Consider the following 24666-nt stretch of genomic DNA (forward strand, 5'->3'; position numbering starts at 1 on the left):
TAAGAATAAATTAGAAATAAAGTAAATGTTTGTTTGACTTGATGGCTCGTTTGTTTTTATTAAAATTAGCCTATGTCTAGGGTTACTTTAGATATTTAAGCAAATAATAAAAACGTGTTTGCGGCATTTTTTAAAGTAGAACGGCTGGTTTTCTACACAGTGGAATCACCGGGAGTCACGTGCATTTGTGCTTGTGATCTGAAACACTTGTTAAGCGTTAATGCTTTGAATTGCCACCGAGGGGCGCTTTCCACAAGTTACCTCCATACGCGCCTGCTTGTTCAAAGCTAATGTTCAACGACTGCACTATCGACAATTTGTTGTCCCCAACCAATTTAGAAACTTATTTTAACTATTAATAATAACAATAATAAGGCATTGATGCAATAATTCACCCTCACACGCAAGCCACGGGCAAAAAAAACCAAAACGCGAATATATCACAAGCGCACAGGATCCACATTTTGCTGAAATTCCAATTTTGACAAATGCTTTGTGTTCGCACGTGGTCTCCTCAATGAGCATGTTGTTCATAAGTCCACTCGCGCGTCTACATTTTCCCCTGGCACATGCGCTTTGGACTTGGCATTTGCATGATGTTTGGCATGTCTCGATGTTTACCATCCGTTTGCGGCGCTGCTTGTCAGAGCAGTCACGGTGAGCCACGCCTCTTGTCCATGTGCTCCATCCTCCAATCTCTCCATCCCTCCTCACCACACGCTCTGTATTTTGCATAAAATGTGTATCAGTAGGGCAGCGCTCTCTCCGGCACATGCACCGCGCACATGTAGCGTGGCTTTACTGAACACACACCACACTCGAATAAGCGCATCAAACTCCCCTCAGCCCCGGATCCCCGCCAATGAAAACGCACAAGAGCGTGAAGGAGAGAGAGGGAGAGACGGGACTCCGCTACATACAAAGAGTGAGCCAAATCCTACACAAACAGCCACGACACAAGTTGGGGAGAACGGAAAAGGCGGTCACATTTCCTACTCACCTGCAACGTGATTGATGTGGGTGTTTGTATCAGTGGGTGTGCAGCTTGTGTCAAGTCCGACAGTGTGTTCAAGGATATGCTGACTCCACTTTCCTGGAATTCGTGAGAATAGTTTAATCTTCGGTCGTGCAACATCACGCGCGCTAGAGCTAGAGGTGCAGTACTCAGAGAGCAGAAGGTATCCAGGTATCATTGGTGGAGACCAGTGTGACTAATTCAGATCTAACAGAAAAGAGGTGCCATCTACTGAATCACCTACAGATTACAGAAGAAGAAAAAACAACAACTTCACCACCACTGGACTCTTTCCAATCAGTGCTTCCTATTTTTGCGCTCTATGGAGCAGGTGTTTTGCGCAAAACTCTTTTTTGACTTTCTCGTCTGCCTTTAAAAGACTTTTGCTCCAGTCTAGTGACGTGACATTCACGGAGGTCTGCTATCAAGTTTATCCAGAGGTTTAATCATCCACAAGAGAGAAATGGATAACAGCCCCGGCGGTGGTAAGATTCTATTTTATGTTTGGCGTGCTGCAAATGTCTAGCAATGGTGATTATGACAAAAGTTAGAACTGAACGACTGATGGATATTCATTCATGTTGGTACCAGCGATCAATAAACGATAGCAATTCAGCTTGATTTGATCATAATGTGTTATTAAGTGTAAAACAGAGCTGATTTTGATTGAAATGAAGCAGAGCTTAAATGAATACATCACAGAAATGCGATATCCCACTGCTTTAATAATTGTGCAAACCACTGATTTATTTATTTATTCATTCATTTTTACTTGTGGCGATTTTTTTTTATCATTACATGCAGCAACGAGTGGATGAACTTTAATTTTGAGGGTTTTGTATTTTACTCATTTCTGAGCTGAGTGGTTTTAATTAAGACTGTGAATTTAAAGGTCAAACAAAACCCGATTTTAAAGTAAAACTTCATGCAAAGCTACCAGGACGTTGCTGTGCATCGTTCAAATGTCCGAGCGCAACAACGCCTGGGAAGGTGAGCCGCTCGGGACTGAAGGGAGGCTGGCCACTTCCTGTTTCTCCCCACGAAAACAAACTCACGTGGAGTTACAGTATGTTGGCCGGCACTGTAATCATAATCTGTCATGCCAGAATTTAAACTGCAGCCCTGTCATATCATGCAGAAAAACACTGTTTGGCGTAGGGGGCGTGCCTGTTTTCCTTTATCAAAGCCATTTCTGGAGTGCCTACAATACAAAGGCTGATAATGGAAGGACCTTTATCCGTTAAGTGGTATTAAGCAGCGTTTTCTCGAGATCAGTCAAGGGTGCACATGCTCTCTGCTTCCCTCTCCTAATTGACGGTGAATCATTTACAACAGCCACGGTCACGTTCTGGCACAGGTGATGGACGCACCCTGTGCAATAGAACTGGAAACGAACCCACTAACTGTGTTATGACTTTGAGATTTCACTGATAAAGTGGGCCAGAGTAAATAGATGAATAATCATATATTAGCTGTAGTATTACTCAGCCGATAAAAACAAAGATTGGGGTGCTGAGTTTTGTTGTTTGTCTGTCCAAGAGGCAGAAGCAGTGAAGCAGAAGGTTTTTCCAAAAGTTTTTATATCTTTATTTAACTGTTTATTTATATTTTTCTTATTTATTTGTTCAATTAATAAAATAAAATGTCTTTAATGACATCCCACTTTTTCCTCATTTTGTAGCCCTTAATACTTCAAATGGTAACCACATTGGCTTGACCTTTAATATTTCAATAATGTTATTGGGACCAAACATAATTAGATTTATGAGTTCAGTCATCTAAACAAAGCTATAAACATTATTATAACCACATGCCTCCAATTGCCAAGGCTGTTGAAGAATGAGTTACAGACTGAGTGAGTGAGTTGTTGCATGTGAAGGAGGCATTCACCCAAAGGTTAATGCAATAATTTATTCATACATAAAAGATCTTATAACTCAAATAATAGACCCAAATTCACGATATATAGCTTAGCAGGCTTGTTATGTAATACTAGTAAACATAATGTAGGGGAGTAGGCTACAGTCAGCTGGAACAGGTTACACAGGGCCAATTATTGGGGAAATATAAATCAGTAAAAACTAATATTTGGAGCATATAATAACATACAAATGGTTGGGAACGCATTGGAAAGTATTTATCAACATTAGTATTCACATCAGCTCTTCTTTTTTTTTAAAGGCAGTTGGACCAGGGTGTGGAAGTCAGAAAACGTTTTATGACACCTGCAATGACAGCTCTGTAGCACTATAATAGTACATAGCTACAATGTTTGCTCGCATTTAGCCGTCAAATGATAACCAGATGGTGTAAGCAAAATTGGAGAAAAAGAAGAAGTTCTATGCCCTTCACTGCTTAACTTCAGGGACTTTAGTTTCCTCTCTAAACCGTCCTCTGGCACACCCCTGGTGGAGATCTTCTGCAATATTTTCAGCATCATTAAAGTATTCAAACCATTTTTCGCCATTGGCTGTAAAAGAGTGCGTTGGTGCTAAGGCTGACTAACTGGCACAAACATTCAGACAAAAAGCCCCGTTTTTGTCAACATTATGTCCTCAGTGCTTAAACATTTGCTAGATAGTAATCCAACCCCATTATTTTTGAAGTATGGGGGGAAAATAGGCCATATAAATAGGCTAGAAGACGTTTCAAACTCGGGAAAAAATGTGTATCCCAAAGTAAGACACCTGTGTCCTCAAAAATATGAGTAGCCCTATCACAATATAGGCCAATTTCTTGTCAGCAGCCTGTATCGCTGCACCACTCAGAATGGAAGATGCTGAGTGGTGCAGCTGACCTGAGTTACAAGTGAACCAGTCCTCTGGTTATAAATTAAGACTCAGCCAAATAAAAGAAAACAATTACATTTAACATCCCAGGGCATGACTAATCACAAACAGATGGATTTTGAATTAAACGTGTTTCTATCTTCACGCGAATTTTCTCCGAGATACTTTGGTCTGGTCACACACTGACACACAGTTTTCGCCCTGCTGTTTTAAACTTAGTTGCACCGCCCGGCTGTGCTGCTGCTGCTGCTGGTGCGCGGTCAGACCACCCTGCCGCATAACATGCTGCTCTATTTAATTTGGCTCTTTAATTATAAGCCTCTGGCGGACTGTAGAAGCTCTGGCTCCCGGCTGGAGCGCACGCTTCACATCTTCCCGGTGAAAGCCCTGTCAAAAAGCCCTCCTCACGTGGCTTCCCTTGCAGAGCCGCGTGCGACGCGTGAGATATCCGGGCCCTCCTCCTGCCGCTACCCCGCTCTCACGGACGCTTCTGTGTTGACGATGCCGCCTGCGGTGGTGGTGAGGCAGAGCTTGGTCAGTGGGTCAGCAATTCCACACGTTAACTCTTTTCTCTCTGGTCACGTTTCCCCGCCTCATGCACCACTTGCTTCTACTGAACACCGCCCCCTCCTTTCATTTAAATCAGTGCGAGCTTGCAGTGTAGTACAAAGCTGAGTCGATTTTGATTCTGCAACATCTGTCCCCGACGAATCGGTTCAGGGCACTCGTGCATTCATCGTGCGTTTGGAGTGGAACGTGACTGTTAAAATGCTGAAAGCTTGCATAGCAATGAAACCGACGCTTTATCAAGACCACAGAACAGACTGAAACAAGACAGGATGTTACACGACGAATCATATTCTTGGGGTCTCTAAAATAGGCCATAGCCACCCACTGTGATACTCTAATACAGCTCGCCCTCTTAATTGCATGAGCCAGAGCTGCTGTGTGATGCGGCACCAGTTTCGAGAGAGCTGCTAGAGGCACATAGACACAATTCTATCAAGTTCCTGCGATATTGACCTACTTTCACGAGCCCGAGGTAACAAAGTCTTCTGCAAACAACCCAAGTAGAAACTGTGTTCAGCATAGCACAAACTCATTTCATTGGCCGCAGAGACCTGCATATTTTCTGTTTTAGAATAATACTAATAAAAAAAATAATATTTTCCCAGAAAGTCGGGATCTATATTTAGAAACTTTACCCCCAGGGGAAAAATTATGACTGTAGTCACTTTAACTGTGCTTCTATCCACTTCAGCCAGTGAAAGTAAGAGATAAAGAGGGAAACAGAAGGGAGAGAGAGACCGCCTGTGGAGGATCCAGTGCTCACGTTTCTCTGCCTGCTTTCTGGTCCCAGGCAGATTAGCGTTTGCACGGGTACACTAAACTTAAGATGGGCAGTGACCGCGTCCTCAATTGATGCTGTCTGCGTTGACCTGAATTGTGGGAATCTTGTGCACGTTGTAGCAAGGTGCATGGAAATCCTCTGAGTACGTGGGAAATCCTGTGCAAGGCACAGGATCAGACAAAACTGGAGTTTGGTTCAGGTGCTTTAATATGGCATGTAGCCTTGCAGGAGTTGCATTACCTGTGTTTGCAATCAGTAGATCAATACATTCCTGTATGTATTACAGATCTTTAATAACCCTCCTAATGGACTATTTGCATAAGATGAAAGATAGAGTTTTATCTTTTAAACGAAAATCTATGTGTAGAACAGAAATGAATTACAGCAGCACTTCACAGCCTGCTTGGACACTTCCTGCACCACTATTCAAAAGCAGAAACGGATTATTCATTAACAGCGTTCACAGTACAGTGGCTCGGGAGGGGGTCATTCATAAACACAAGGCTACTGTACATGTGAGTCTTCAGGTGGACATGCAATGTGTTTGGGTGGAGTGAGTCGGCGTGGGCTGGGCATTCACTGTCTGCGTGTAGGCTCACAAGGAGGTGAGGCTCAGGTCTGGTCTGCTGGATCTGTCTATGACTCTGGCATGAGTCAACAAATCCTCCAACACGTGCTGGTGGAAGGATTATCAAAACATTTGCGCTAAACAAATGCTGTTCGCAGCAAAGGGATCGGTCTCCAGGCACATTCAGCGAAAACCAGCGTGCCACTCTCAGCTGCATGTGCAAGTTTGAAAAAAAAAGAGTTTTAAGTTGGAAACATATTTTTTAGACTGCTTTTAATACTGAAATAAGTGCGTACAGAGCCTAATTTGTAATCTTGAATGTGTCTCTAGTCGACTCTGCTGCACACTGCCTTGTTATTACGGCAGTCCAAACCACAAAATCGAGGTTTTACCTTTGCACAAAAAAAAAAACAGAAAACAAAACAGAAAACAAAAACGTGACTCACATTCTTCTACTGTGGAACGACAGTAGCAGAGGCTCGCTGCTACCTCACGCTCAGTGAGTGAGGGTGGCGGCGGTTGGGGGCTGTCCCATTCAGCGTATGTTTATAAACACAGATCTGACTTCAAATTGTGTTAGATTTCAACACGAGACTGCGGATTTGGTTCGGCCAGTAACCGTGTCAGGAGTCCACGCATGTGAGGCGGCGGTCAGGTGTCGTGCTGTTAGCTGGCGCTGGGCACGGTGCCAGGGGAGCGAGGCTATTATTGGAGCGGAGGAGGCAGCAGACCCCGCAGACACGTGAGGTCGTGTCTCCGCTCATCCACAACGCCTGACTAGAAGTGAGAGAGCGAGAGAGAAACGAAAGTTCGGAAACAGCCACAGTTGAATGACAAAAAAGAATCCGCTAATATTTACAGGTGCTTTAAGACTGCATGACGCAAGAATTATTTTTAAGTGATTCTTCTAGTGTACGTCTCTCTGATTCGTTGCTGTGCCATCGGCAGTCTTTTTAGCGCCCACTTTATCCTCTTGAGCGCACCATTACGCCTATTACACTCAGCGTGCAGCGACGTCGCTGCAGATACTCAGAGCCGCTGTCCACAGATTGTGCAACATTACATCACAACACATCCACATCTATAAAGTAGCCCTGCAGGTTTTCTAAGCAATTATGGGTAGCCAGATTTTTTTTTTTTTAATTTATAAATCATCTAATCCAGCCAAATTTAAACAAGGCTTTTTTTAAAGTCTTTTTATGTGAACATCTCCATTCTTTCTCTTCAGGAGGAGTAATCCTGTATGCTGGCTCCTCTGGCAGTGCCAGTCCCAGCCCTGGCAGCCCTTCCAGTGGATACCAGACACAATCACCTTCTTCACACTCCCAGCCCTCATCTCCAGAGGAGGTTACCTTCACGGAGATTGGGGCATTGAAACAAAGGGCAGCTGGGTGCAACACTCCATCCTCCAAACTGGTGTTCCAATTCCCAGAGGTCTATAGTGGCCCCTCAACACCAGCAGCTACTCCACAGCATTCCTATGCACACCCCATTGCGGGGAAAAGGCCATGCGGATTCCCGGGAACTTTCACCAGTAAGTTTTCCTAACTATCGATATGCATAAATATTTATTCCTTCATATACGTATGTGTGTGTTTTTGCAGCTTATCTCACAGTTCACTTTCCTTCCTCAGAGACAGGTGGAATGGTCTTACTTTGCAAAGTCTGTGGCGACATTGCATCTGGTTTCCACTATGGAGTGCATGCATGCGAGGGATGCAAGGTAAGGCAATAATCAGAAAGAAATGTGAAAAAACTGTGGAATATTTCATATATGTGTTGATTTTTTTGTGCCCTGGTTTCACATGGTATATATGTAAACATGTCTGTTTGTGTCAGGGGTTTTTCCGACGCAGCATCCAGCAAAACATCAACTACAAGATGTGCGTGAAGAATGAGAAATGTCTGATCATGCGGATGAATCGGAACCGGTGCCAGCACTGCCGTTTCAAGAAATGCCTCTCTGTCGGCATGTCAAGAGATGGTGAGACATCCTGACATATTTTTATTTTATTTTACTGAAATTTCTCCTCTCGCTCTTCTGCCAGAATACCACAGTGCTCTGATTAGCCAAAGCAGCAGGGAAATGGGCACACAGAAAGTGGTGCAGTACTGATATGTAGGTCTGAGTGAAAAATGTAATGCAGGAAGACTTTTGAGGTCATCATGCCAGTAGCTCAGTCACTCAGTTTGTAGGAAGACTTGCACCTGTCTTGCCCTCCTACTTTGTCACTGCACTGCCTGTAAGTACCATCTGGCTTTGTATCACTCTTTTTAAGTTACTAAGTGTCTTTCTGCTGCCCTTTGCAGCATCCACCAACACCTACCTCTATGCTCTTGTTCAGTGCAGCCCCTCCCCCTTATATGTACCCACTATGTTCCCTCAGCTCCCCTTACATCTCTCCCTCAGACAATGATTTATGAGTAGAGGAACCTTGAAGTCCCTAAAGCTATCTATCATCGGGAAAACTGCAGCAAACACAGGAATTATTTTAGGAAATTGGAACAGGGTCAACGTGATTACCTTGTGTATGCCCATAGAACATCTTACTGCAATTAATAAGGGACAGGGCAACAATTAAGCAAGGGATGCAGAAACCATCGTTATGACAGAATTTTTCAGGCGTAACACTCCTTTCACCTCATTCTGGCTCTGAAAGCTGAACAGTGATTGATCACCTATCACCACAAATTAAGAAAACAGTTGGGCTGACCTAGAAAAACAATACAGAATCAGCCCTATAGTGTACTCATACATCATGACCTACTTGGTGTAGTTTGCCTGTTTTCTTCCTCTCAGTATGGTTTCTGCTTATCTCCACCCTCCAGTACTCTGCATTGCCTAATCTAGTAAAGAGGTTAGTGTTATTTCTGCATGTGCTTGACACTTTTGGTGCACAGCAAAGAAAAGAAAAAAAAGACGGTGGCAAAATGCATCCAAATGAGAGAACATTCAGGTTGACCCTCTTACGGGAGATTTTTGAATGCGTTAAGGACCACAACCTAGAAACCCCTTTTTGCTCAGTTTCAAGCATTACGAAAACAGGAAAACCGCAGGCAACTGACTGCAGCCCACAATAAATAGTACACCCTGATTTCACACCAGGCAGCTGTGTAACTCTGGCGCTGCAATATAGGCAAATATTGAAGTCCGTTGGCATGGTGGCACACTTTTCTTCCCGTAATCAGACAGAATACAGGAAAGTTTCTTTAGGTTTCTTCCTTCTGGTTAGATTTTAAAATGCCTTTCAACATAATTTGCATATGCAGCTCAGTAGTGTGCATTTGCTTCTTTTTAAACCATGATGACAGGGATTAAGCTCATGTTACGTTATTGGCCACATCCTCATCAAGTTACTCTGCAGATTACAAAAGCTTCTTTAGTATATCCTGCAAACTACTACTACAACTACTCTTGATCGCTCAGTTTTGCACAGTTATTGTCATTCTGTTTTTTATTCTAAATTGTGGTTGTATGCAGTATGCAACTGATATATATATAAATACATATATGTATACACCACTATACCACTTATATGCTTTATAAAAGAAATCGCGTGTGCTCTACTTTCAAGTCTTTGAAGATGTACCATTTTTATCTAACACACACTTCTTCACTTGCATTCGCTTCCTGGTGACATGCACTACCCAGAATAGAGAATACAATAACCACAACTTGCTCGGTTCAGACCTTAATCCTCCCTTCACCTTAGTCAAATCTTGACCTTATAATTATATGATTTACATGATGAGTACTTTTGTCCCCAAAAGGGAGGCAAGTCCTCACAGTTTGACAGTATGACTGCACAACAGGAGCGCCACGCACACACAGTCATTTTCCAGCATCGCCATCCCTCGTGTCAGTCTTCTTCATGCTCTCACTTCTGTCTCCTCAACTCTTCAAGCCCACCACTCTCATACTTCTCCTTCTCACGATCTCAGTGCCAGTGACATCATGCCGATGTTGCCCCACTGCCCTACTTACAAATGGAGGGAGGGAGCAGTAGAGGAAGACGATAGTGGTGGATAGAGGAGAGGATGAGGCAGATGGCAGCAGGGGGTCTATAAATAGCCTCTCCAGCTGATGGTTACTGTGAGAAGGGGGGTGGGGGGGGGGGGGGTATGGATGAAGAAAAGGAAATTTTCATCTCCCCACTTGTGTGATTCACCTTGAAATCACTGTAAACAGTTTAAGCATGTTAAGCTGCGAGTTTTTATCTCTTGATAAAAATGAATAAATCTATGAATTCATTTGTAACTTTCGTTGTTGTTGAGCTGCTGATTTGGATTATTGTATTTGATCAAATAAGAAAAAGGATTACCATTTATTTAGAAAAAGACAAGAACGGAGAAATGAAAAGCACAAAACAAACATTTACTGGGATTGCCCGTGCTGTCGGTGACAGGAACCTAACCTTTTCTCTTCTGCTTGTATCTTCCTTAGCGGTGCGTTTTGGCCGTATCCCTAAGAGAGAGAAGCAGCGACTTCTGGATGAGATGCAGAGCTACATGAACAGCCTAAATGAGTCGGCTGCCATGGACATGGACTCCCCTTCAGTGAGGGAAAATCCCACCAGCACAGACGACGGTACCTCAAAAGAGGCCATTGGAGCCATTTCCAGAGCCTATCGTGACATCTTCACCAGCAACAGCAGCAACCAGGAGCGAGCATCCAAGTCAGGCAACATCATCTCCAACAACAACAACAACACATCTCCCTTTTCTCAGGATGGCAATTTTCCTCAAGTTTCATCTCACCCCTCCTCAGCTCAGAGTTATCAGTCTTGCCCAGTTACCCCCGCCAGTGTATGCCCAGTCTCCTCTAATCACAACCAACCTGCATTTAACAATATGGACAGCAATCGGTATACCTATTTAGTGTCATCAAATCAGAATCACAACAAGTCAAATGCTACAATACCTCAAAGGGGAAGCTCTGCCAATCATGACAGTTTCCGCATTGCAGGCAGTACCCAAAATCAGCCCTCCTGCCCATGGAAGTTAGCTCCAGGAGCTAAAGTGCTGGTAAGTACAAGACGCTCGCTGAATTAGGACTGCTGTATGATTCATTATTCGACAAGCTATTTATGACTTGATGTTTTTTGTCTTTTCAAAGGCCTGTCCTCTCAACGCGTGCCCTGTGTCAGGGGCAGAACGCACAAGTCAGGAGATATGGGAGTCTTTCTCTCAGTGTTTCACCCCTGCTGTCAAGGAGGTTGTAGAATTTGCTAAAGGCATCCCAGGATTTCAAGAGCTTAGCCAACAGGACCAGGTCATGCTGCTAAAATCAGGCACCTTCCAGGTAATGACATACATTTTCAGTTATACATTTTGGTAATGATAAATGCATCATAATGTGTCCAGATGTGTTTTTGGCTAAAGCATTTGTCTCACGTTTATCTTTTTGTTTTCGTCTTTTTTCACCATTTCTTGCGTGTTAAGGTTCTGATGGTGAGGTTCTGCACCTTGTTCAATGCTGGGGAGCATACAGTGACATTCCTGAATGGCCAAACTTACCCGCTGCCCACTTTGCGTGCCTTGGGCATGGGCTCTCTGCTGGATGCAATGTTTGAATTCAGTGAGAAGTTGAGTTCTCTGGGACTAGAGCCTGATGAAATGGCTCTCTTCATGGCCGTGGTGCTGGTCTCTGCAGGTTAGAGAACAACAGTTACAAATGCTGCACCGCAGTGACAGTTCGATAATGAATCCACAACGTGCTAACTGTTTCAAATCACTCACACCGGTATGCTCTGTGTTCCTCAGACCGTTCCGGCATTTCGGACACGAGGGCCGTGGAGCAGCTACAGGAGGGCCTTATCCGCGCCCTGCGTTCACTGATCACTCGCCGTCGTCCAGATGATACCACCCTCTTCTCCAAGCTGCTTCTGCGCCTTCCAGACCTCCGCACCCTCAACAACCTGCACTCTGACAAACTGTTGGCCTTTCGCATTGATCCTTAAGAAGTCCCCTCTTTCACAGACTGCACAGGAAAAAGACTATTTCACACAGAAAAATACACAGTACATACACACATACAGATATTATCTTCCAAGGGCAGGACTTCCTTCAATATTGAGGAACAAGGAATTGTGCAATTGATGAGTGTTGTTTTGAAAAGGATAAATGAGGGCTACATACATATTTTGAATTGCTGTTGATCGTCATGCAATGTTTTGAGAGGAAAAAATACAATACAATAAAAACAAACTCATGTACACGCATAAACCTCCACACCACTTGAGAGACATTGTTCAGTTAAAAAGAAAAAGATTAAATCATTGTGTAGAGTTACTAGCACCGTTCTGGAAAAAGAAAAAATCATTTGTGCACTTGCTCATTATATCCTGTATACTTAAGAATAAAAGCCAGTTCACTTCTGTTTATTCCGCAAGTCATACAGTATTAACAGACCATCACTAAGCAGCCGCTAAATGATGGATGTTGTATATGAAATTTTTTTTACTTAGGGACCACTGGTAATGATTGACCATGTGTCAGTTTGTGTTTAAGAAAAAGGGAATCTGTATATAATACATAGTGATACCTGAAATGTTAAGGCACTTGTGTGTCACTGTTTTACAAACATGCCATCTGCATCAGTACTGGAATGGGATCCCTGCTTTAACCTGCACATGACAGGATGCAGTCTCTTTCTAAGTTTTGACTAACCTTCCAGAAAACATTTGGCTCACCTTGAATTTAAATGTGTCATCGTGATAAGACAGCACGATTATAATATTATTTCACAAAAACATAATGTCTGTCACTGTACCGTATCACATCTAGACCGATGGAGTGCACATGGGGTTTTGTAGTTCCTGTGTTTATTTTTTGTTGCTGTAAATATTATGTTACCCAATGTTGATGTATCGATTATTGAACTGATATGATGGATCAGACATATGAGTTTGGTGTAATGAAGAAGAATGTAATGACCTTCCTGTATTTGGTGGGGATCTGGCTATGCCAAGGGAGCTTTGCTCAGGAGAATGTGTAGTAGGGATTCTCAAACAGCTTAGACACTCCTCCTGCTATATTAGATGATGTAACAAACCAGCATAATCCCTGAAATCACCAGCATTCACTCCACATGCACCCTTCCTCTGGCCCCAATGTTTGTCATACAAACACAAGAAATATTTTCTTTGGGTGAGAGATCTAATTTGATTGGTCATCTCACTGTTTGCTTGTTTGATTATGGCTGATTGAGCACATCTTGTACATTTTGTACATTTTTCTTCCTAAATAGAAATGATACAATGATATAAAGTTGGAATTATGTATTATTCTGCCTCTGTGTCTTTTTTGTAAACATTTGTGTGGGAAATATCAGTTTAGAAAAGAAACATAGGCTATGTTGAGTAATTAGGCCCGTAGTTGTGCAACACTGTACACTGGCAGTATGCTGTGAGTGTGTTAACCAAGTTTATACATTGTGCAATTATGTGAACGTTAGATAATTTATTGCTAGCAGACTGCATTAATAAATTAGGCTATTATTACATTAGCTGTAAGCAACTTTACAGTACCTATGTAGACTGTCAATTGCAATGGAAAAGATAGATTATAAATTTGCAATACAAGATGTCTAGAAGCACAACCTTCTCCCCAACAAAGTGAAGTAAGGGTGCCACCTTCTGGTAGAATAATGTACAGCGGATCCCGGAAGCGGATGGTGTGCTAGCGAGTGCTCACTTCCACGTATCATTTGCTGTCACTTAATCGCTTCACATGCCGTCATCGTTTTAGCCTCAGTAATAATAATATGGGACCACTGTTAAACGTTACGGTAAGCTCTGTCACATAAAAATGATAGAATAGAGCAAACGGGGGGAAGCCAGCACGAGCTGTTCATATTAGTGGCAGGTTAGCTCACAGGCTAGCCTTAGCTAAACAACAATAGCATGCAGGTACATCTGTTTGCTGATAATTATCTGCTTGTTTTGAGCGACTTAACTGTCGTAAGTTAGCGGTTTAATCATTGACGTAGGTAAGATTGAAGTTACGGTGCCATATCTACCTGGACCTGTTGTTGTTGTCAAAATGTTTTGGGTTTTTCCAAGTTAAGCAAGAATGACGATGCCGAGTTCCTGACTCATGAACACTCGTCTGTCTGTAATATTTTGGCCACTTTGTCTGTCCGCAGGCGCTGAGAAACAGAAAGAAAAGTGCTGCAAATCCCCCGAGACCTCAGCTTTGACCTCCAGTGGGAGCATTTCATGACAGCATGTTGGTGACAGCGTATCTTGCCATAGTTTTCCTGCTTGCCCTGTGCGTTGGCCTCGAGCTTACGGCACGCCGCGTCACCCCACCTCAGTCCACCCCTACAGCTGTAGCCAACCCAGCTTTCCGTGGCTTCCAGACAATATTCCTCAGGGCATACCTTCTGGCTTTGTGGGCAGACTGGCTCCAGGGTCCTTATCTCTACAAACTTTACCTCCACTACAGCTTCCTGGAATCCCAAATAGCCATTTTGTATGTATGTGGTCTGGCCTCTTGTGTTCTCTTTGCTCCTTTTGCAGGCTGGCTCCCTCAGGCTTTGGGCCGCAGGCAGACCTGTCTTCTGTTCTGCTTGTCATACTCTGCTTGCTGTCTCACCAAGCTTTCCAGAGACTACTTTGTTTTGATTGTGGGCCGCATCTTGGGGGGACTGTCCACATCCCTGCTAGCAACCACATTTGAAGCCTGGTACGTGCACCGACATGTTGATGTCCATGATTTTCCCAAGGAGTGGATCCCCAGCACCTTCACCAAAGCCGCTACCTGGAACCACGGACTCGCAGTGGGTGCAGGGCTGGTGGCTAACTTACTGGCTGAGTGGCTCCACCTTGGGCCAGTAGCCCCCTTTCTCCTGGCAGTCCCCTGTCTGGCTTGCTGTGGCTGGGTAGTCCTGACTGACTGGGGCAAAGAAGAGGCTCAAGGGGTTCCTGAAGTAGACAAACAGACTCTGCTCACTGGCACTCCAAATGGAGGTGTGACCCATTTGTCTGCAAAAGCACGGTTCTCACGCAGCTGCCACGAGGGGCTGCGCTGCCTACTGTCAGACAGGAGAGTCATGCTCTTGGGGGGAGTCCAGGCTCTGTTTGAAAGTGTCCTCTACATTTTTGTTTTTCTGTGGACCCCAGTACTGGACCCTCATGGGCCTCCTTTAGGAATAGTCTTCTCTTGCCTGATGGCTGCCAGCATGGTTGGGTCCTCGCTATACCGCCTAGCCACCTCAACCCAATACCGTCTACAGCCTGGGCACGTACTCTGCCTTGCTGTGCTGATGGCCTTCTTCTCTTTCTTTATGCTAACCTTTTCCACTGCCCCAGGACAACCTAGACCTCATGAATCCTTTCTGGCCTTCCTGCTCCTGGAGCTGGCCTGTGGTCTCTATTTCCCTGCCTTCAGCTTTCTTCAGGGCAGGGTGATCCCAGAGGAGAAGCGGGCCGGTGTGCTGGCCTGGTTCCGGTTGCCGCTGCACCTGCTGGCCTGCTTAGGGCTGCTGGCCCTCCACGGGGAGGTATCAGGAACAGGTGGAGGGGAGGGTGGTGGGGGCACCAGACACATGTTTGGAGGCTGTGCCGTCATGATGCTGGCAGCTCTGATGGCTGTGGTCAGTCTTTTCACCCTGGGTAGAAATGACACAGATCTGAGACTGGAGGGAAACAGAGCAGAATGGGAAATGTAACAAGTCGATCAGCCACATGTCCACTTTTGCTTGTCTGGTTTAAAATGTTTTATCTCAGTTTTGTCTAACTGAACCTAGAGACATCATATTCAACCAGACTACTTTTAGGTGCACATTTTGCCAAAAGCAGAGTTGAATGAAATTGTGGGGTGTTTTGGTAAAAATGTTTAACATTTTATGTCATGTTGATTCCTTATTGTTTATTGGTTACAGACTTTTGTTAATGTCTTTGGGAACATTTGTCAATGAAACTGTTGAAAACTTGGCTGATACTTTTTGTATCAGTCCACTAATTATTCCAGATGAAGTGTTTCTGTCTGTAGGGATTTCACCTGCCAGAATCCCAAGAAGATTTGGTGATGCTGAGCCTTCACCTAATGCTTAAAGACAAATCTGAAAAGATTTTACTTAAGAGACCTGAATGGATATTTGAAATTAGGTGATGGCTAGTAAGTAGACTAGCAAATGAATGTTAGTGTCTACTATATTTCTTTTATTTCTTCTGCAGTGCATTGGTTCCTGTATGTTGAGCAGGATCTGTTTTGTTTTTTTGGGGCGGGCGGGGTGTCCTTTAAACCAGGCAAGCAGCAGCAGCTTTACTTTGAATGTCTTTCCTGTGTCATCTGCAAAATGCTCTGTTTTGATGTTCTTTATATGGCTCTTTGTGTTACACTTTTAAATAAAAGTGTTTGTAATATGTTAAATTATATTGGGAGGGAGTTCTATTTTGTGGCATATGGTTGTTTTTATAACATTTATTCAACAGGAGTTTACAAATCATTATTACAAATTATATAACATGTCTATTTTGATGTTTTTGAGAAACCGCTTTGATTTGAGTTTTCTTCATTAAAAAATCTCAATTCAGATTCAGTCAGAATCGTTTTAGCTGTTAAAAATACTGATGGTGTGATTTGAATGTCATTGTCAGATGTTGACTAAAAGCATGTTTGACAGCATTCAGATGCAAGAAGAAGAAAGGAAAATCTTAACTGGTGTTGAAAATCTGAAAATGTCACTGTACCCTGCAAACCCCCGCTGTCCTGGTTCTGCTGCAGACCATATTTCCCGATTCGTCTGGACTTCTGTCCTCATAACGCATCATGCAGAGATCCGTACTCCCTATTTTCCCCGGTGCTGTGGTACAGTCCCAGCGTTTCTCTATGGTGCAACTTCATCTGGATGCTGCTAGAACATCCCTGGGTGGGTGAGGGAGGGGGGTGTCTGCTCGAGTCTGAGCGTTGTTTTTGGATTACATCACTGTATCGTCAGAGGTTGGGTATTCAGTCTAAAGAGGCGAGAAGACCACATCAGTCCCAGTCCTTTCTCACAGCTGTCAGTCTTAGTCTCGCCAGACTCCGAGAAATATCCCAATAAAGAAGACCCCACCGCGCTATTGTGTGTTTGGAATACGCACCGGGGCTACCTACTGCTGGACAACACACAGGCATCATGACGCAGGGCAAGGTATGAGCTTTAATGTCGTTATTCAGTTAGGACTTCATTGAGACGTCGAAATCAATATTTTTTAATTTATTTACTGTGAATATTTTCCTAACAGTTAATGTGAGTGCCTACCCAATCCATTTAGTCCCATTATTATCAGGTGCGTAATGGCAATGCGGACCTGTAGATGAAACTGGCTTTCGTCATTTTCAGTAATCATAGAATTACTTGAATAACTAATTTTGCGCGATGCACCGTCACATTTTCTGCAGGACTCGAGCGCACGGGGTTTCTCATTAGTGAGAAGTTAATCTACTTAATTTATTTTTTTCTTTTCATATTCAAAGTATTTTTCACATTTTGTGTAAGTGATACTTTAGCAAATGCGTCACATCACCATGACAACCTTTAATTGTGTAGACCTGGCTGCATGGTTACATCCAGGCGGTTACATCAGTCATTGAGGATTCTGGATTATTATTGTTTTAAGCTTATCACTGTGCATCTTATTTCTTTAACATCGCCTGTCTGTTATGTTTTCCAGACTAACGATATAGATACGAATGATCCCCGTGGGTGTTTCTTATCTTTAAATATAGATCTTGACAGCTGAAGGCTTCATGCGCGTAAACCTGTCAATCAAAACCTTTTGTAATTCGTTATAATTACAGTTATTAAAACTAAAAATGGGTTAAAACTTGACGTACCCCACTGAAATTGTGACAAGGCAGCCTGACGTGTCCGGTGAAGTGTCAATTATTAAGAGCAGCTGCTATTTGAGCTGAGGGTTAGATCATCGGTACTATGAGCTGAGGTTTCATTTAAATTTAAAGCACCAAATTAAACTTTAATGGGAAAGTGAACATTTTACACTTATATAAGCTGTTGATAATAGCTGTTTACTATTTTTATAAACAATATTTATGTTTTTGTTATTATTATACATTTCTTTAGTCATTACTCCAAATCTTTGGCGCAGTTCATCCTGGTATAGTACAACACCTATCAAAAATCTACAAGTCCTCACTTTCATATCAATATGTATTTTGTTGACATTAAAAACTACAAATTAAAACCCCTTTACCCCAGTCATATGTGATTCCAGATATGGAACCATTTGCACTCAAGATTTAATATTAAATAAAGAGGCCAAACATAGGAGATAGTCAGAAAAAAATGGTTTGCTATTCGTTGAAATAGAAATGTTAAGTTGAAGATAACAAAGTGTTCATCTTGTATCCAACCAGCTGGCACTTGCAAACAAGACCACCAACGGCTCTTCCAGTGGAGAGGCCTTGGTGGCGCCTGCACCTCCGAGCTATGAGGAAGCTACTGCAGGTATGGCTGCTTTTTATCCCTCAAGTCATCTTAAAGAGTCTTCATCTTACATATACTCTTAAATATTTGCCATCTGTTGAATTCATGTGGTAGTGATGGGATTACATAAGCAAATATTGTGATGATCCCTTTAGGCGTCAGTGCTCCTTGCTACAACGATGTTGAGATGCTGACAGAATTCAACTGGGATGATCGCAACATCAGGAGGGTCTTCATCCGAAAGGTATGAAAAAGCTTAATTACCTAAAATGCTTACTGATGATAACACTGTGACTGTGAATGCAGCGCATCACTGATAATGTGTTGATCAAGTGCTTTTATATACTTTATAGGCCAGTACATAGAACAAATACTTTCTTTCTTTTTTAAGGTGTACAGCATCTTGATGATCCAGCTCTTGGTTACTCTCGCGATCGTGGCTCTGTTCACATTCTGGTGAGCGTCTGATGAAAGCAGATTTTTTTTCCAGTATCCTCTCATGTTGAATTGTATAAGCCTCGAATGGTAGCACACTTACCTGAGCCACTCTCTTACAGTGACCCTGTGAAGGACTACATTCAGACTAATCCTGGGTGGTACTGGGCCTCTTAGTAAGTAACACCATCCCTCAGAAGTGTACACTTATTTTGTGTTGGTGTCTCTTCTGTCTAAAGACATATCAAACAATATTCTTGTTGTTTTGCAGCGCTGTTTTCTTTGTCACTTATCTGACCTTGTCTTGCTGCTCTGCACCAAGGTGAGGCAGAAGTTATCAAAAAGGAAATGCACATCATATGGAAACAGTTCACATCACATCAAATATTGAAACACTGGTCTTTGTTTACCCCTACAGGAGACAGTTTCCATGGAACCTGATTCTGCTTGTCATCTTCGTAAGTATATCGCTGATGTGTGTTATCTTTTTAATAAATATGACCTTGCTTACACATGGATGGGATTCTCTGAACTTTTTTTTATAGCAGTAAGATATAACTCATTATTTTGTGCATTTAAAAGCTGACTTGCAAGTTAACTCTGGAAATCTAACAATAAATATATAGAGTTTTTTTTAAGGTGATGTTATTTGTTATGCTGTTATTTGCATATAATGCCTATATTTTCCGACTGACTGTCCTATGTTACAGACTCTCTCGCTCTCCTACATGACAGGGATGTTGTCCAGGTATATTTTGCATGCCTTCTTTAGATTGTCTTCTTAATGGATTTTATATTCAAATAATTATAGCCAGCAGTGTATTTTCTTTACAGCATGTCAGTTTAAAGTTAGCATACTTTATTTATTTTAGCAGAATAATCCGATCTGTGCCAGTGCTTTTTAGGCCACCTAAAAAAAAGTATCCTGAACCCCCCACCCTGTGGTAACAATTGCATAACATTTTACACGTTTGCTGTTTTAACAGCTTTTATAACACCAAGTCAGTGGTGATGTCTCTGGGCATTACAGCAGCAGTCTGTCTCCTGGTCACAGTCTTTAGCTTTCAAACCAAGGTGAGAAAACCGAAATGCTCTTCTTTCCGTGCACTTGTGAATCTAACTTCCCTGAATCACCTTTTCCTACATGTTGACTTACATATGTCTGGTTTGATGTGCTTTCTTCTTTGCAGTTTGATGTGACCTCATACCAAGGTGTGCTTTTTGTCTTCTGCATGGTGATGTTCATCTCTGGCTTGGTGCTGGCCCTTGTCCTCCCTTTCCAATATGTAAGTGTGATCAAACTAATCCAATAATCGCATAATTTTTCTGTCAGGTAAACACGAGTTAGCTGATTGTACCAGAACAGCCGGGATTTAAGACACCAGACACAAATTTGGACACAACTTCTCATTTAAGGTTTTTTCAGTTGTTATTATTTTCTGTCATGTAGAACAGTAGTCTACTGAAGAGATTACAAACATGTGGAATTCGGTGGTTAATAAAGAAAAAATAGTTTCACATTTTTGATTCTTTAAAGCACCTTTTGCTTTGACAGGAGTTATGACACTGTTAACATTTCCTCACCCTTCTGCATGAGGTAGATACCTGCTATTTTCAGCAGTATAGCTAACTCTCAGACATCCTTTGACTCTAGTAAAAAATCTTCTCGACGTATTTTTAGACTACCTAACCATTGTGTCTTAAAAAACAATAAATAACTACACATTTCTTTTTATTTGTTTTAGCAGTTTAATACAGTAGTCAAATAGGGCTGGTTGTTGTTTTGCTTTTGCTTAAATCTACAGTATTTAAAATAGTAAAAATGAATAAAGTCCCTCAAATGAGTACATGTTTTCTTTTTTTTTTTTAATTCATATTTTTATTAAGGTTTCAAAAGCAGGCATTCACAGTATGTACATCATGTAAGCATTCTTCATACTTAGGTTATCTGCCTTAAATACTGAAATAGTATTTTAATTTACATCCAAGTCATAAGGGAAGAATACTTACAACGATAGAAGTAATTGAAACCATCACATAATCCGAAAATCAAAAAACAAAAAACAAAACTAACAAACCTAAGAAAAGAGAAAAAAAACAAACAAAAAAACAAAACAAAAAAAAGAAACAAAAAACAAAAAAACAAAAAACAAAAAAAAACACGGATGTGTTGGTATGGGGTGATCCTATAAATATATATACATACATCATAATTATTGGTTTGTAATAGTAAAATCTGGCCTATGAGGCGTGATATATTTAACCCAGTTTTCCCAATATGATGTAAATTTCTCCAGCTTGTGGTTAACAGAAGCTGTTATCTTTTCCATGTTATAAATTTCCATTGTGATTTCCATCCATGTACTTATGTTTGGGCTCTCTGGGGATAACCATTTTCTGGTGATATTCTTTTTACAGGCCACCAATAAAATATTTATTAAATGTTTATCATATTTAGGCTATTCCTGAGGTATATATCCAAAGAACATAGTCTTACTCTCGAGAGATATTTCACGTTTAAAGATATCCTGTAAGGCATTATGTATTTCTCTCCAATAATCCCTCAAGATTGAGCAGTCCCAGAAAATATGGTAATGATTTGCACTTTGATTTCCACAGTTCCTCCAACAAGCAGGGGGGTTATCATCATAATGAGACTTCTGAGAAGGTGTTATAAAGTATCTAATTAGGCACTTCCAGCCAAATTCCCTCCACTTTTGTGAGCTGGTACACATCCACTGATATCTCCATATTGCCGTCCATTCTTCCTCTAATATTTTTATCCCTCCTTCCTTCTCCCATTTTGTTCTAATATATGAAGTCGAATGTGGTTTCAAATCCATTAGACCCTTATAGAGACATGATACAATTCTATCAATAGTTTCTGAGTTATAGCTTTTTATAAACAGTTCCATCAAGCGTGTGTTTATCATTGTTACGTTTCTCATCTTCGTGTCGGCATAGTGCCTTAACTGCAGATATCGATAGAAGTCTTCTTTTTCTAATGAAAATGTTTTTCTAAGCATGTCAAAGCTGAACAATTTTCCATCCTTCATTATACTGCACAGGGCTGTTATGCCCTTACCTGTCCAGTCCTTGAATCTAGAATCCAGTTCATTAGGTTTGAACTCTGAGTCGTAAGCACACCATTTAAGAACTGTAATATTGGTCTCGAGTTTATATTCCTTTATAATAGTTCTCCATGTTTTAAGGGTCCTTTTCACCCACATGTTATCAGTATTTTTTATATAGGTTTGTAAGTTATTGTCAGCTAGAGTTGCCTGAATAGGTATAGACAGCATTTGTTCCTCAATGGTTTTCCATTGGGCAGTGTATGATTGGTTACACCAGCATATTATTGCTCTCATCTGCGCTGCAAAATAATAATATCTGAGGTCAGAGAGGCCCCATCCTCCCTTTTGCTTAGCCAGCTGTAGTGTTTTAAGGCGAACCCTTGGTCTTTTACCTTGCCATATATATCTAGATAACATTTTATCCCACTCATTAAATTGACTTTGGTTAATCTCTATTGGTAGGGTTTGAAATAGATACAAAAATCTTGGCAATACATTCATTTTAATAGAATCAATTCTTGAATTAAAACTAAAGAAAGGAATTAAATTCCATCTTACTATATCTTCCTTTATTTTTTTGTATAAGGGTAGGTAGTTCTGTTCGAATAGTTTTGTAAGGTCTTTCGGTAAATTTATGCCTAAATATTTAAAACACTCCGTTTGCCATACCAGAGAGTAACTACATTTTATTTCTTCTGGTGGGCTGTAGTTATATGAGAGTAGCTGGGTTTTACCTATATTAATTTTATAGCCTGATAATTGGCCGTATTGTTCAAATGACTGCATCAGCTTGGGTAAAGAATATGTTGGGTGTCCAAGGTAAATCAAAATGTCATCCGCGTAGCAAGCCAGTTTATATTGTGTCCCTTTGATAAAAATTCCCTTAATGTCCTTATTTTGCCTGATGGATTGAGCTAGTGGTTCCAAGTATAGTGCAAAAAGTAACGGTGACCATGCACAGCCCTGTCTAGTGCCCCTTTTTAGGGTAAAACTGTTGGATAGGCATCCATTAATTTTGATCCTGGCTGTAGGATTATCATATAATGCTTGTATCGTTTTAATAATCATATCATGAAAGCCAAATTTATATAGTACCCTGTAGAGGAACTTCCAATTGACAGAGTCAAAGGCTTTTTCAGCGTCTACACTCATCACAATTGCTTTGATTTTGTGTTTTTGTATATGGTCCATAATGTGTAGTGTCTTTCAAATGAGTACATGTTTTCAAACTAATACAGACTCAACTCCAAATTGAGAACATATAATAAAATATAATGGTATTTCAGCTGATTGCTTATTGTAAATTAGTAAGTGGAATCACAACTAATAAATGAATATGTGTCATTCAGGTACCCTGGCTGGATGGTGTCTATGCTGTGTTGGGAGCTATACTGTTTACCATGGTGAGCATATAAAGAGATGAGCTATTACTAATAGGCCCAGTCACATTTAATAGAACACGTGCAGTAGGTGCCTACAAACAATATAAAAGTTGAGTTATTTGTTTTTGCTTTTTTTAAAATTATTATTAATATGTGTTGCAGTTTTTGGCATTTGATACCCAACTCCTTATGGGGAACAAGCGGTACACCATGAGTCCAGAAGAATACGTCTTCGCCACTCTCAACATCTACCTGGATATCGTCTACATCTTCTCCTTTTTCCTCCAGATCTTTGGAACAAAGCGAGAGTAAACCTGTCGACAAGAGCTGCACCAATTACAGAAATGTAGTCAAACATAAAAAGAGTCTTTTAAGCTGTTGTTGATAGTGGTGATGAGGCTCCCAGTTAACAGCTTTATTTATTTATTTTGCCTTATACAGATGAGGTTGTCAATACTTTGTACAAGTAAACACCAATTTCTGGGGTATGTGAGTATTCACACATAAAATGTCTATAACCTTTCCATCGTCTCTAGCATGTTTGTGAAGCCATGAGCCAAACTGTGGCCTATCACCCAGAAACACTCAATAATCAGTGATCATCTTCATTTCATGTAGCGTTATCAGACTGTGAGTGTTCATATAAAACTATATGGGTCTCTTATTGTCATGCTTGCATAGGTATAATAAATTTCCTGCAAATAATAGATGTTGATAGTCATTAGGAGATACATTATGGATGACTCTAAAAAAAATCTAACTATGCCAAATTCAGTCATTATATCATGGCACTGTTGCTGTGGGTTTTCATGTGGATGACTGGAAGCACAAATGAAACTTTAAAAAGGCTTAAAAGACTTGAATAATTTGCCTGTTTTCAGTCGTATCTATTCTTGTCTTACTACTGTGAATTACAAGAAACCCCACTGTGTCTAACAGTTTGAGGGTAGGAAACACGTTCTCTGGAGTTTGAATGACAATCTAAAAAAAAGATTTATTCAACGTGGGATTTTGGTGTTGATTTCTGCCTTGACTTGTTGATTTATGTTAATGTTATACACTGTTTGGTCAGTAAGATATTACACTATATTCACCTTGTTGTGGTGTTTATGGTATGTCATTGCATTTGAATCTGAACTCTTTTAAATCATGTTTTTTCATGAATAGTACTTAGTTTGAGGAAGCCTTCATTTTCAGCATTATAGTTTTTTGGGGGGGTCTGTATGTACACTTCTGTAGTTGGTTTGAAGTGGTGAGAAATGGTAAAATATAAACATAACAGTGCCATATGTGCATGGATTGACTTTTATTTTTCATAAGGCCTGTACTTAGAGAGGGATTTGAACGCTATATTTCATAAGATTTGAAGTTTATTTTTTTAAGACAGAAAGATGTATTTTAGAAAGTGTATGAGATAAAATGTGTAGCGAGCTAGATGCTTAAAATAAATATATGTCTTCTAAAGTGGCCTTGGATAACCTTTATTTGATTCCATTGATGCAGTTTCACGTTTTATCAGGGCCCTGCATTTCACGCTAGATGTTAATGTTATATCGGGTGAATGCGTATGACTGTCATCATGGTTCTCTCTGATTAAATAAATTGTGCTAAAAGTA

At 41.2% G+C, this 24666-nt stretch overlaps 3 protein-coding genes and 1 long non-coding RNA gene across 5 annotated transcripts; 3 read left to right on the forward strand and 1 right to left on the reverse strand.

Annotated features, from left to right (window-relative positions):
- The first annotated feature begins 738 nt into the window (after positions 1 to 738).
- nr1d4a (nuclear receptor subfamily 1, group D, member 4a) lies at positions 739 to 13009 on the forward strand. Of its 2 annotated transcripts, none has more exons than XM_085442739.1 (8): positions 739 to 1500; positions 6952 to 7257; positions 7358 to 7446; positions 7563 to 7707; positions 10168 to 10748; positions 10840 to 11025; positions 11166 to 11376; positions 11487 to 13009. In XM_085442739.1, exons 1-8 carry the CDS (start codon positions 1479 to 1481, stop codon positions 11681 to 11683), a joined length of 1737 nt encoding a protein of 578 aa, XP_085298865.1. In that variant the 5' UTR covers positions 739 to 1478; the 3' UTR covers positions 11684 to 13009. The 2 variants fall into 2 exon arrangements, with proteins under 2 accessions (XP_085298865.1, XP_085298864.1); XM_085442738.1 differs by lacking the exon at positions 739 to 1500 and adding an exon at positions 5707 to 6584.
- LOC146683963 (uncharacterized) lies at positions 11210 to 13895 on the reverse strand. Its single transcript, XR_014917031.1, has 3 exons — positions 13744 to 13895; positions 11465 to 11703; positions 11210 to 11370 (listed from the first exon to the last, which is right to left on the reverse strand). It is a non-coding gene; the product is annotated as an uncharacterized LOC146683963 (long non-coding RNA).
- A 55-nt stretch (positions 13896 to 13950) lies between these two features.
- Positions 13951 to 16265, forward strand: slc61a1 (solute carrier family 61 member 1). Its single transcript, XM_085442740.1, has one exon. The coding sequence runs from the start codon at positions 13951 to 13953 to the stop codon at positions 15394 to 15396; it is 1446 nt and encodes a 481-aa protein (XP_085298866.1). The 3' UTR covers positions 15397 to 16265.
- A 350-nt stretch (positions 16266 to 16615) lies between these two features.
- On the forward strand, positions 16616 to 24666 carry LOC146683965 (protein lifeguard 2-like). Its single transcript, XM_085442741.1, has 12 exons — positions 16616 to 16863; positions 18090 to 18180; positions 18315 to 18403; positions 18551 to 18615; positions 18717 to 18770; positions 18866 to 18916; positions 19013 to 19052; positions 19305 to 19342; positions 19581 to 19668; positions 19785 to 19880; positions 23018 to 23071; positions 23213 to 24666. The coding sequence occupies exons 1-12, from the start codon at positions 16849 to 16851 to the stop codon at positions 23360 to 23362; spliced, it is 831 nt and encodes a 276-aa protein (XP_085298867.1). The 5' UTR covers positions 16616 to 16848; the 3' UTR covers positions 23363 to 24666.

The sequence above is a fragment of the Copadichromis virginalis genome, linkage group LG20 (genome assembly GCF_057382275.1).
Source record: "Copadichromis virginalis isolate Kocher_CV1m ecotype Utaka linkage group LG20, C_Virginalis_male_GT1.1, whole genome shotgun sequence".
NCBI lineage: Eukaryota > Metazoa > Chordata > Actinopteri > Cichliformes > Cichlidae > Copadichromis > Copadichromis virginalis.